Below are 13,502 nucleotides of genomic sequence, written 5' to 3' on the forward strand. Positions count from 1 at the left end.
TGATGAAGTTTAAAACAGGGTTAGGTTATAGAAAAATATTGCATTGAACAACTCACGGAGGGCTGTACAATATATCATCCAAAAATGGAAAGAGTATGGCACAACTGCAAATCTACCGAGACATGGAGGTCCACCTAAACTGACAGGCCAGTGAAGTGAAGCATTAACCAGAGAAGCAGCTAGGAGGCCCATAACTCTTAGGGAGTTGCAGAGATCCGCAGCTCAGGTGGGAAAATCTGTTCACAGGACAATTTTTAGTCATGCAATCCACAAATCTCAACTTTATGGAAGACTGGCAAGAAGAAAGACATTGCTGAAAGAGAGCCAAAAGAAGTCCCATTTGCAGTTTGCGACAAGCCATGTGGGGGACACAGCAAACATGTGGAAGAAGGTGCTCTGGTCAGATGGGAACAAAATTGAACATTTTAGCCTAAATGCAAAAAGCTATGTTTGGCGGAAACCTAACACTGCACGTTACCTTGAACACACCATCCCCTCCATAAAACATGGTGGTGGCAGCATCAAGTTGTGTAAAGCGCTTTGAGTGCAGATGGGTATAAAAGTGCTATTTAAGTGCAGACCATTCTTTTCTTCATCTAGAACAGTGAATTTGAAGCCATTTTGCAAAGAAAAATGTATAAAAAAATTAACTTTAGATGTGCAAAGCTGATACATACCCAAACATACCCGAAAAGCAAGTATTGACTTAGATGGGCTGAATACAAATGCATGCCACACTTTTTAGATATTTATTTGTAAAAAAAAAAATAAAATCGAAAACCATTTATCATTTTCCTTTCACTTCACAATTATGTACCACTTTGTAAAATATGTAAAATACATTTATATTTGTCATTGTAATGTGACAAAATTTGGAGAAGTTCAAGGGGTATGAATACTTTTTTAAAGCCCTGTAAATAAAGCATTTCACAGACCAGATCCTTTGCAGTTTAAAGCAATTTTCTGTTGATTAGCCATTTAAGGAAGTCATAAGAGAAGAATTAAAAAAAAGATGAATGTGGGAAATTACACAACAATGGGAAGTCTTTAAGGTATAAACCTATATCACACCCAGAGAGATGAGCTTTCGGGGTGACTGTAACACAGAAGGTAGAGCGCACATCCACCAATCCCCCAGTTGCTGGTTTGATCCCCAACTCCTCTGGTCACATGTTGAAGTGCCCCCGTATTGTGTGAAGCATCCTTGAGCAAGACACTGAACCCCAACTTCGTTGCTCCTGGTGAGCGCTGGCTAGCTGCATAGCAGGTCCCCCAAAAGTGTGTGAGTGATGGTGAGAGTGAATGGGTAAGTGGAAAGCAGTGTAAATATATAAGTGCAGACCATTTAACATTTATCATTTAGAAGAGTATGGTTGAGAGGGAGGGCACAGGAAATCGTGTGTGTGTGTGTGTGTGTGTGTGTGTGTGTGTGTGTGTGTGTGTGTATATATATATATATACACATATATATATATATATATATATATATATATATATATATATATATATATATATATATATATATATATATATATATATATATATATATATATATATATATATATATATATATATATGGTTGGTGTTCATGTGTGTATGAAGGAGTGTGCGGTTTGTCCCAATTCCTTTCCCTGACCCAGTTGTCTCACCCACAGTGCGGTCACAGACCCACCCTAGGGTGCCCTGTAGGCAGGTGTTCTGTCCACCATCTGCTACTTCTGACCCCAGATCTGCCTGCCCTAATTAGGCCAGCGTACCAAGACCCTCCTTTCCAACCCACTTTACATTTAGCTGTTTTGCTTTTGCCATTAATAAAGTAGTGCTATTTACAAGATTAGTATTTTGGTGATTAAAATGCAAAAATAATAAATATTTTATACTGAAAGCTACTTCTCTTGCTTCTAAAGATGCAATGTAACGGGAAGCACTGCTAACTTTAAATGTATAATAGACATGATTTGGAATAATTTGTTTTTATGTTGCAAAAACACAACAGTGGGCTTCAGTTGGCATTATATATTTACACTCAATAGCTAATAGATCTGATTCTAATCCATGTGGTAATACAGTTACATATGATTAAAAAACTGCAAGAAAATGACTTGTTATTGGAACTAATTTCAAAATTAATTTAATTACATAGTAACTCTACAGTGTCTTCATAATTACATACTGAATGTTTGATGAGTGGTCACTGCCTAGCTGCAATACAAGAAGGACAAGACTGAAAATTCCTGGAAAGGAAGTCTTGATTAGGCACTTCTGGGCACAGCTGGCAACCTTATTTATCCAATTTAAACCCGAAGAGATGTAGACCATCTATGAATGACGCAAGAGCACAAACCCCTCACAATGTTCACAGTGATAATTTTGGCCATTGCCAATGAAAGGTGGCATGTACTGTATCGACTCCATGCATCAACTCTGCTTCGAAGCTTTATTCACTAACTATTCTTAAGAAAAAACATTTTCTGTAGTAGTAAACATGGATGACATGGCAGTTCCTAATATGTGAACCTATCTTGAGCCATGTTATAGGTAATAAACCCTACATATCTCAGTATACCAAGATACACCCTTTTCTATTTTTCATATATATTACATGTTATATTTAATAAAAAAAACTCATTGCTGAAAATTAGGAGGTGGGGTTTGTTGACCTATACTTTAACCATGGTTTAAGGTGGCTTCACTTCTGAACACATTGTCAATCTTTACCACTAGACATATTACCTTGAAATTAAGTAGAAAGAGTAGTTATGCATTTTACAGCTATCTTTTATATTTATAATAACAGGGCTCAACATTATTTTTTGCTCACCACCCATTGTGGTTATTGGTTTTCCAAAGAGTTTGTTGAGGGTGCCAGTGTTAAGCAGAACTTTAGTCAATATAGTCAGCATATTCAAAGCCTTTATAGGTTTGTTAACAGCTTCACTATGTTAACACATAAAACAGATGGATGAAACCACAGGCAGAGCTGACATTACAGTTTTTCTGAAAAGTTTATGCTTGTTTGAAGGGTGAAACAATTTCTGTTTACTTTTTACTATTGAGTGTGGAACAATTCAGTTCTAAACATAACAGATGTCAACCTGAGTGGCCCGTCTGAGTTGGGCTTCGTCTCCTCACCTCCGCCTCACAGCTGCAGCCCTGCTGTGTGTATGGTGGAGCTTTAACTTCACCTCCGCTAAGTGATATGTATCCATACTCATCATTACAGAACTCATATTTAGCTTATCCCATTAGTTCAGGGTTGCCACAGCAGATCATTGTCCGCATGTTGATTTGGCACAGTTTTTATAGCGGATGCCCTTCCTGACGCAACCCAACCCGGCTTGGAATGCCACTGCACAGCTGGGTATGGGAAAGGGCTGTTGGGGGTTCTGTGTCTTACCAGAGACATATAGCTTGGATCAGGAATATAACCACTGACCCTGTGATCCATCGATGACTGCCTTACCAACTGAGCTACAGCCACCCCTAATTACAGAACTTACAGAAAAAATTACAGAAAAAAAAAAAACTTGTTATTACCAAGACATTACACCTGCTATTACTTGGATATTACCACTATATTATTTCCAAAATATTACCCATCCTATTGCCAAGCTGTAGAATTGAACCAAAAAAAGAAATACATTTTTTATATTTAATCATCTGATAGAATGAGGATACACACACGATTAAAAATGGAACCCAGAACACTAGAGAGATGAAGGGTGAGGGGGCTTATTACTATCCAAGCCTCACTTTGTCATTCCAACCTTATTATGTGACTGCTGAGAGTCATGGAGCTATATATAGATGTACATAGAGTAGAGGACAGACATTGCATACACACGTGCTTCTGTTTTCAGAGCAGTAAATGATGTCATCGTTTTCTTCTGGCAACTCTGTGCTGAACACTGCTGCTATGAAAAAAAATACCATGGACAGCTGTAACATGAATTAATTCAGCAGTATTTAACAAGCAATAGCTTGTTTTTTGGTGTCCTCCGCTACAGCTGAAAAAAAGATATATACAGTATTAACACACAATGCATTTATAAGGCAGAACTGTGAAGGAAGTGAGACAATAGACCCCGATATTATCCATGCCTACTGACTAAAAGAAGCTAACTTTACTTAATGATTGCCTGTGCACTGCCTGGATTAACTAGAAGAGAGTCTAAATCCTCTCAGCTACAGCATTCGAGAGGGTTAAAGATACTGACTAAAGAATTAAGCAAACAGTCAGACACCCCCTATGCATTGATGATACTGGATCAAGGTATTAGGTCCACATCACTAGGATCCACAGCCACGAAACTAGGGATGTCATTCAGGCTGGTTAAGTTTAGTTGGTAGGCAAAAAGGAGAGGGAAGGTAGTCAGAACTGTGGGGATCGTTCTACCCGAGGGTCACATAACAGATGTCAAGACAGCTACAAGTGTTTTAAGACCCCTCAGACAAATGGGAACCATGAAGAGACCACAAGGTAAGCAGCAACAACAAGATCTAGGCTAACAACATCTACACCCTGTTGGTCATCAGAAACCCTAATAGCATAAGCTTGTCAAAAGACAGATTGGGACGATGTGCAAAATGAAAATAAAAACAGCAATGTTTAGTTAATTTCATCAACACATATTTTATTCAAATTATAACATAAACAACTTAAGATGTTCCATGAAATAAACATTTCATGGAAAATATTATCTCGTTTTGAATTTGATGGCAGCAACACATCTCAAAAAAGTTAGAACTGGGTGACGTTTACCATTGTATAGCATCATCTTTTAATAACTGTCTGTAAGTGTGTAGGAAGTGAGAAAACCAGCTGCTGGAGTTTGGGAGAGGAATTTTGTCCCATTCTTGTTTGATGCAGTATTCTAGCTGCTCAACAGTACTGGGACTTTGTTGCCGGATTTTACGTGTATTATGATGCGCCAAATGTTTTCTATCAGCGAAAGGTCTGGACTGCACCAGGCCAGTTCAGTTTCAGGTTCAGTTCAGCTACTCCTGCAAAGCCATGTTCTTGTGATGGATGCAGTATGTAAATGGTCTGCACTTATATAGCACTTTTCTACCTACTGGTACTCAAAGCGCTTTACACTGCTTCTCATGAACCATTTCTCACTCACAATCTAACACACACACACACAGATGGTGGAGCTGCTATGCAGCAGGCCAACGCTCACCGGTAGCAACTAAGTTGGGGTTCAGTGTCTTGCTCAAAGGACACTTTCAACATGTTACCGGAGGAGCCAGGGATCAAACCAACAACTGGGTGATTGGTGGACAACCGTTCTACTTCCTGCACCACAGTCTCCCATGTGGTTTAGCATTTACCATCACTGATATATGTAAGTACCTCCCTGAAAGAGACATCTGGATGGGAGCATATGTTGCTCTAAAACTTCTATGTACTTTTCAGCATTTATGGTGCCTTTTCAGATGTGTAAGCTGCCCAGGTTCGTTACAAACTCCACACAGTCACCATTGATATTCACTGGTTTCTGTTGAAGCCTTGGCCTCCTGAAGTCCACCACCAATTCCTTTGTCTTGGTGGTGTTGAGGTGTAGGTGGTTGGAGTCACACCATTAGACAAAGTCCTGGATCAGTTTCTTGTACTCCTCCTGTCCACTCCTGATAAAGCCCACAATAATAGTGTTGTCCGCAAACTTTTGCATGTGGCAGGACTCACTCCATGGTCTTCTATGTGTGTGTCATCTGGGTGACTGGCCTGAAGTCATTCAGCTTTCCAGGACGTGGTTTCTTATGGACTCGGATGATCCCGAAAGTTTTCCACAACCGAGGGACTCCCTTCTTTTCCAGGCAGGTTGAGGGTCTCCCCGATCAATGTGCAGGCCTTTAGCAGTCGCGGTGATACTTCATCAGGACCAGCTGCTTTGCTGGGAAGAAGCCTCCTCAGCTCTCTGCACACATGGGCTGCCAGGATCAGGAGCTGCTTATCAGGAGTCTACTTTCCCAAGTGCAAGCAGTGGGATGGCACTGTTAATCAATTGTCCTATTTCCCCTGGTGTTACAGTCCACATTATGTGCCTATTTGCTAGGAGTTAGAAAAGCAGTATAAACAGCCAGATGTTGATGTGTGGATGTTGGAGTGTCAGAGACAAGCTGTTCACATGAAATCCCAGCTGCTCTAATTCTAAGGGGTGCTTTACTTTTATGGAGGGTGTAGATCTTATCTCCAAGCTTGATTGGTGAAAGGGTCAGGGCAGGTGGAGTACAAGTTGACTGGTTCTCTGGACTGGATGACGGACCAATCATAACAATATTAGATTGATGCAAAATCGCAGCGACATTTTTTTGTGCCCTTCTTACGATGAATCTCAAGATTGTAATCCTGTACTAACAAAACCCAAAGCATATGTCATTGGTTATGGTTATACATGCATGGTAATGTGCATGTGGATCACTAGTAAGTTATGGTCAGTGTAATAGACTAGATTGGTAGTAGACTAGATCCAACATATACCTCGAAGTGTTGGAGCACAAGTAGCAATGACAGTTTCTTTTCTTAATAACAGTATTTGAGCTTGTGTGGTGTAAACGTACAAGAAAAATAACAGACAGGATGTTCAGTCCCTTTAGCATCCTGGTATCAGCCTCTAGCTTAAAAGGCCTAGAATGGTCAGGTCATCAATCCTCTAGGCGAAATGGTAAAGAAGGTTGGACAGCGTGAGTCTTTTCAGTTGGAACAGGTAACAGAGTTGGCTTGTGACTTAACACATAATTCAGATGAAGCACATAAATCAGCAAATGAAGCAGCTCATTTACATGTAATTTCAGGGAGACATTTATTGAAATCTTCCAGCAAAATGAGCTCCCACAATGCTTTGAAATCAGTGACCTTGCAAGCACCACACCACTTATTGAAAAGACTTCCCTTATCCCTAGCAAATTCTATGTATGTTTGATGAGGAGTTTTCTTAGCAAGTCTAAACCTCTGCCTATATGCCCCAGGTAGAATTTCATAGATGCGTAAGATTGCCCTTTTAATAGTTTTATAGTCAGAGCTATCTGCAAAAGGGAGAGCAGCTACAACCTCTTGTGCTTAACCAGAAATTCTTCACTGTAGTAACAGTGGCCATACTTCAGCGGGCCATTGTAACGCTAAGGCAATCCTCTCAAAAGTACGTCAATAGGCGTCAACTTTAGTTTCACAAAATTACATTGCCAATGCAACATGTTTACTCACATTGAAGGATGCAGGAGGAGAATATGTGTGAAACTCATCCAAGAGAAGAGAGACGGGAAGAAATGCGTGATGAGTCAGTGGAGTTATTCGGTGGAAAAGACAGGACTGTGTGTCATGTGAGAAGATGATAGAACCCAGGGATGTAGTATAGACAGAAAAAAGAAGATGACCAAGAACTGAACCCTGCAGCAAACCAGTAGAGAGGCTATGAGAGTGAGAAACATGCCATGATACCTTGAAGGTTCATCGCAATAAGTAAGACCGAAGCCAGGCTAGAGCTGTTCCAGAGATGCCCAAGTCAGAGAGAGTTAACAAAAGGATGTGATTGATTAGAGAGTCAAAGACTGCAGATAGGTCAAGTAGGATTAAGACAGAAGACTGACCTGCGGCTTTTGCAACTCGAAGAAGTTCCACAACAGTCAGGAGTGCAGTTTCTGTGGAGTGACATGTCTTGAAGCCAGACTGGTTGACGTTGAGTAAGTTGTAATTGGAAAGAAAGTCTGAGAGTTGATTGAAGACTGTTTGTTCCATTGTCTTGGCCAGATATGGAAGAAGAGAGACAGGTCGGTAATTCTCCACAAGAGTGCCTGATGTGTAATAAGTGGAATTAGTGTGGCTGCAACTGCTTGAAGGAGAGTGGAAGGGATCGGATCCAGAGAGCAGGTCAATAGATGGTTAGGAAAGAGAAGGGTGGATACATTGTCCTCAGTCACAGTTGAAAATAAGAAGAGGTGATGCAGTGTTGGAATAAATTAGCAGGATGTCATCATCTGGAGGAGAGAACCTATGAGCTGGTTGCTGCCATCTTATTAGTAAAGAAGCCGGAAATGTCGTCTGCAGTGAGAAAGGTGGATGGCGGAGGTGGAGGTGGCTTTCTGAGCTTGTCCTGGTAGTATTCAGTCTTTGACCTGGTGACACTGTGAGGAAAAGATTCAAGCAGGCCGTGATACTCAGATGGAGTCTTGGATTTGTGCCACTTCCTCTCAGCACTCCTGAGCGTGGTGCATTGCCCATGGAGCCAGTCGGTGAGCCACCGATTATAAGCTGAGGGACGAGGGGGTCTAGAAGACATGAGGCAGAGACTATCCATACACTATCCAGAGAATGAGGTCCAGGGTGTTGCCAGCTTTGTGGGTCAGAGAAGTGAACATCAAACTGAACAGGGCATATACAAGGTGGACCAGGAATGTGCATAAGGTGAAAAGTCAACATAAGGAACAGAAATGACTGCTAAGCCAGGTATAGAGACATCCAGGACAAATTGTCTTTGTTAGCTGTGCTCAAACTAAACACGCATACATAGTAAAAATGAGGAACACAACCACCAAACGTTAGACCAAAGGTGAACAGGCAACAAAATCCACATTACATGGGATAGGCAATCCAGAAGGCAGAGCATTCCTTCGGGGAGAAAAGACAACATTCTGACAGGGAACTGTCTAAATGGGCAGGGGAACAGGTGTGAACGGAGATGAGTTGTGAAGCTAGTGGGTGGGAAGAGGAAGTGGGCAAGGGGCTACTAAATAAAAGTCCAGAACGGGAAGTGAATTTGAAGGGAAAGATCATGACAAGTACTCAAAATAGAACCAAAACATGGAAGTTAAATATGAGTGAAGTAGTCCTTTAAACCCTTTGCAAAACTACTGGAAATACTGTCAAACTTTAAACCTTATTGAGTTAATTTTCAGGATTCCTACTTGTTTTTCTATTTGTTTTATCATTTGTAAGTGGCTCTACAGCAATTATGCCCAACAGGTGTTTTTAAATGTGTTTATAAATAATTTCCATTAAAAACAGACATTATTCTGTAGTGGAAATCAATGCATCGGCTTAGGAACACCTCTAAAAACCACTGTTAATAAACACAATTTGCTTCACATCTCTTTTATTGACAGAAACGTAAATGGTGAACAGAGGTTAGTCCTAACAGGAGGATACTAGAAACCGGATTCAGAACAGGACCAGCACACGAAAGGAGTTAACTTAATAGAATCTAAGGTGACAACAGAGTGGACGTTGAAAACAAGAGGGGAACAGAATTACCAAAATAAACACAACTAAGGGTCAGGGACAAGGTAGACTAGGAAATGAAAGAACAAACAAAGGCTACTAAATAAATAAGGCACAGATAAACGTTAAACTACTAAAGCGGGTAAACACAAGGGTAAGGCTAAGGAGACTAACAGAAATATAAATGGACACAAACTACTGAACAAAGGATAACACGTAATAATGATTAAAGTAAAACGGAGCACAACTTAAAACAAACTGGAAGGGAAAGATACCCAAGTAACAGAGTTGGGAGAGCACCTAAACACAAGAACTAAGGGGAGGCAGACACAAACAAACTAAACACAAAGCACTGGCAAACTGAAGAACACACAAGCATACCTAAACATGAAAAAACCAGGATCAAACAAGCGGAGAAAACTAGAGACTAGACCAAAACACTGAACTAAACAAAAGGCAAACCTCAGACCAAAACCACACAGGAAACACAGAGTCCAGGATACCAAAGTCCAAGATGCTACAGTCCAGATTTCCCAAGAGTCCAAGAAACATAAGTTTAGGCTTTACCAAAAGTCTACTGTGGGGTTGGTGAGGGTAATAACGACAACGATGAAGTCAGAATCCAAGCCCTCTAGGGCCAGACAGGAGGCCCAGCAAGAAGTCAGGCAGGTTGCCGGCGGCAACGGCAGAAGCCCTCCGGGGACCGGACAGGTGGCCGGCGGCGACGGCAGAAGCCCTCCGGGGACCGGACAGGTGGCCGGCGGCGACGGCAGAAGCCCTTCGGGGACCGGACAGGTGGCCGGCGGCGATGGCAGAAGCCCTCTTGGGGCCGGGCAGGAGGCCGGCGGCAATGGCTGAAGCCCTCCTGGGGGCCGGGCAGGAGGCCGGCGACGTCGGCTGATACCCCGTAGTGGAGGGCCAGAAGATTGTCCAGAAGGAGTGTTGGCTGGCCCAGAACCAGGAACAGAAGCAGGGTCAGGAGTGGGCCGGACCACGGCTGACCCAGAGCCAGTAACAGGAGCAGGAGCAGGATCAGGAGCGGACCGGACCTCGGCCGACCCGGCACTAGGAGCAGGAACAGAGCCAGGCCGGACCACGGCCGACCCAGACCCAGGAACAGAGACAGAGCCAAGACCAGAGTCAAGGCTGGGCGAGGCGCCGAGCGAACCGGAGGCAGGTGCTGTAGCAGGACTTGAGTCGAGGCCGGGCGAGGCATCGAGTGACCTGGAGGCAGGTGCTGTTGCAGGATTGGCATCGGGGCCCGGCGGAGCACTGACCGGTCGAAAGGCAGGTGCCCGAGTAGGATCAGGGTCAGGAGCTGGACCTGGGCACATAGAGACGGGACAAACAGAGACAGGAGAAACGGTCGCCGACCTCGGCGCTGGGACAGGTAGAGGAACAGGGACTGGACGAGCGGTCGGCGCACTCAGTGCCGTGACAGGAACAGGATGAGCCACAGCGGAATTCCCAGAGGCTGCGCCGGTGGCGGCATCGACGCGCCCCGGAACAGGAGCTGAAGTTGCGACGTCGACGCGCCCCGCAACAGGAGCTGAGGTGGTGTTTGTCGACTGGGAGACCGTGGCTGGACGAGCAGGAGTTGGAGCAATGGCTGACCCTGACCTCTGGACCGGGCCTGGGCAAACAGGGCCTAGGCAAACAGGGCCTAGGCAAACAGGGCCTAGGCAAACAGGGCCTAGGCAAACAGGGACAGGACAAACAGGGACAGGACAAAAATCACACAGGAAACACACAAATACTAAAGTCCAAGATGCTAGAGTCCAGATTTCCCAAGAGTCCAAGAAACATAAGTTTAGGCTTTACCAAAAGTCCAGAGTCTACTGTGGGGTTGGCGAGGGTAATAACGACGACAATAAAGTCAGGAACAACGACGGCTGTGACCACATTAACAACAACAAGGATCTGGCAGGGGAGTGAAGGGAAGACTGAACTTAAATAGAGGGGGGAACAGGTGCAAACAATTAGGGACAACGAGGGTAAAGCTGGGCAAAAAGAACCAGGGACAGGAAGTAAGGAGAAGGGGGCACAAAATAAAAATATATACAACCCAACTCGTACAGGTGCTGGTCACATCTTGTCTTGAACACGGCAACGCTCAGTTAATGGGGTTACCGGTATGCACAAACAAACCCTTGCAGATCATCCAAAATGCGGCACCACTATCACACCCCTTTTCAGATCTCTACACTGGCTTCCTGTAGCTACTCGAAGAATGTTCAAAGCTCTGTCTCTTGCCTACAGGGCGTTCAACTGTACAGCTCCTGCTTACCTCAACTCCCTCATTCAGGTATACAATACCTCCTGTCTGCTGCGTATTGCCAATGAACAACGTCTGGTGGTCCCAGCACCAAACAGAAGACATATACTGGGCAACTGTAGCACAGGAAGATAGAGCGGTTGTCCACCTATTTCGCAGTTGTTGGTTCAATTCCCAACTCCTCCAGTCACATGATTAAGTGTCCTTGAGCAAGACACCGAACCCCAACTTAGGTACTCCCGGTAGATTGTGAGTGCGAATGAATGAATAAGGAGCAGTGTAAAGCACTTTGAGTGGCAATAGGTAGAAAAGTGAAGTCAGGGGGAAGTTTAAAAGCATTCCATTGTGATGCATGTATATTTACACCCTAAATTAAAGCCATAGAAAGCAAGTTGAAAAGTTGTCCTTTAAGTTCCTTACATGATGACATTTTAAATATATAGTACTGTTACTTTCACTGTACATGGAACAGCATGAGGGATTATTCCGTGGTAATGAATTAAAGACATCGTTGATTAGGTGATACAAGGTATCCTGGCACTGCCACACATTCTTACCCTACTCCGTAGCATGTTGTTTCATGCAGCTCAATGCTAACACCTAGTGGATTTTACACCACATCACTCTCTATCTGCCAACTTGGAACCGATCTAATCATGTTACCAAGGTTTTGTTGAAGGTATTCACATCCCTTCTTCAGTAACATTAGCAAATAAAAATAAATCTTCAAAATCCTGGAAGTACAAAAATATTAAACTAAATATTGTATTAAAATGTATTTATTACATAAAGCTATTTATCTTACAATATGCGCATTATATAAAGTGTTATATATAAAACTGTTTTACATTGGTTTATATATATATATATATATGAATAGATATTTTACAACTAGCCACAGTACAACATTGCAAAAGTAGTGTTTCTTGTTGATCACGTTAATGAATTATTACCCCAGAGGAGCCGGGAATCGAACCAACTACTGCTCTACCTTCCTGTGCTGTCTTCCGTGTTTTTCTCAGTTGCATATATTTTGTTTTTCACCTAATTTCAGTTTAATTTATGGCAGTACATTGAGGAAATAGAAATTCAGAAAATGTATTGATGTCCTTTGTCTATATATTGTGCTCGTCAAAGGTCTTGTTAAGGAGGAAAACCATACTGTAACAACCACATGCTTCTCTTCCTCTTCTGGTGTTTCCATTCCCTTTTATCCTTTTTACTTATGCGTTTTGTCAGTGATAATGCCTTTAGGGTCTTGCAAAAAAGTTAAGTCAGAGAACTAAGTTTTGACAGTTTTGTTCTGAGAACAGGGTTTAGTTTTTTTAGCAATAATACATACATGATTTGCATCTTTATAAAAATCCCCTCGGTTTGGTTAATGTATTTTTGTATTTTTACAAGAATGGCCACTAAATGCTCCATCTGCTTGTAAAAAGCCTGTAAAGCAAAACTCAAGGTAAAATTTAAAGGAGACATTTCTCCACGTATTCCATGGTGACTGAAGTGAAGTGATTAAGTGATTAATTTAATAAACAAATACATATTTTGGTAATATGGTATTTTTTAGGTGAAGCTGCCCTTTCCTGTGGACCAGATCACCAACCTGCCACGCAATGACTTCCAGATACTCATCAAGATGCACAAGCTGACCTCGGAGCAACTCGAGTTCATTCATGACATCCGCCGCCGCAGCAAAAATCGCATTGCCGCACAGCGCTGCCGCAAGAGGAAGCTGGACTGCATCCAGAACCTGGAGAGCGAGATCCGCAAACTGGTGCGATCACACACATACTGTATATCCACACACCCACTTTTTTCCTTCCAAACACAGCAACAATCCATCGTACATGACAGTTACTGAAAAATGTCAAATGTAATTGTCTTGAATTTGATCATGTTGAAGCACTAAGTTTGTTTCAACATAACCTCTAGTGGCCATTTGGACAAGATTAGCTCTTTAGGACTATTGTTCACTGACACTTAACCTTTTCCCTATCATTGTGTTGA

The 13,502-nt window shown here is 42.5% G+C and overlaps 1 protein-coding gene across 2 annotated transcripts in view; it reads left to right on the forward strand.

Annotated features, from left to right (window-relative positions):
* Window positions 1–13,502, forward strand: part of LOC137115698 (transcription regulator protein BACH2-like) — a 65,968-nt gene that overhangs the window by 42,731 nt on the left and 9,735 nt on the right. For both annotated transcript variants that reach the window (XM_067495477.1, XM_067495476.1), the window contains one exon: window positions 13,063–13,269. In XM_067495477.1, coding sequence (XP_067351578.1) covers window positions 13,063–13,269 — 207 coding nt within the window. The remainder of the gene's footprint in view (window positions 1–13,062; window positions 13,270–13,502) is intronic.

The sequence above is a fragment of the Channa argus genome, unplaced genomic scaffold, assembly GCF_033026475.1.
Source record: "Channa argus isolate prfri unplaced genomic scaffold, Channa argus male v1.0 Contig023, whole genome shotgun sequence".
NCBI lineage: Eukaryota > Metazoa > Chordata > Actinopteri > Anabantiformes > Channidae > Channa > Channa argus.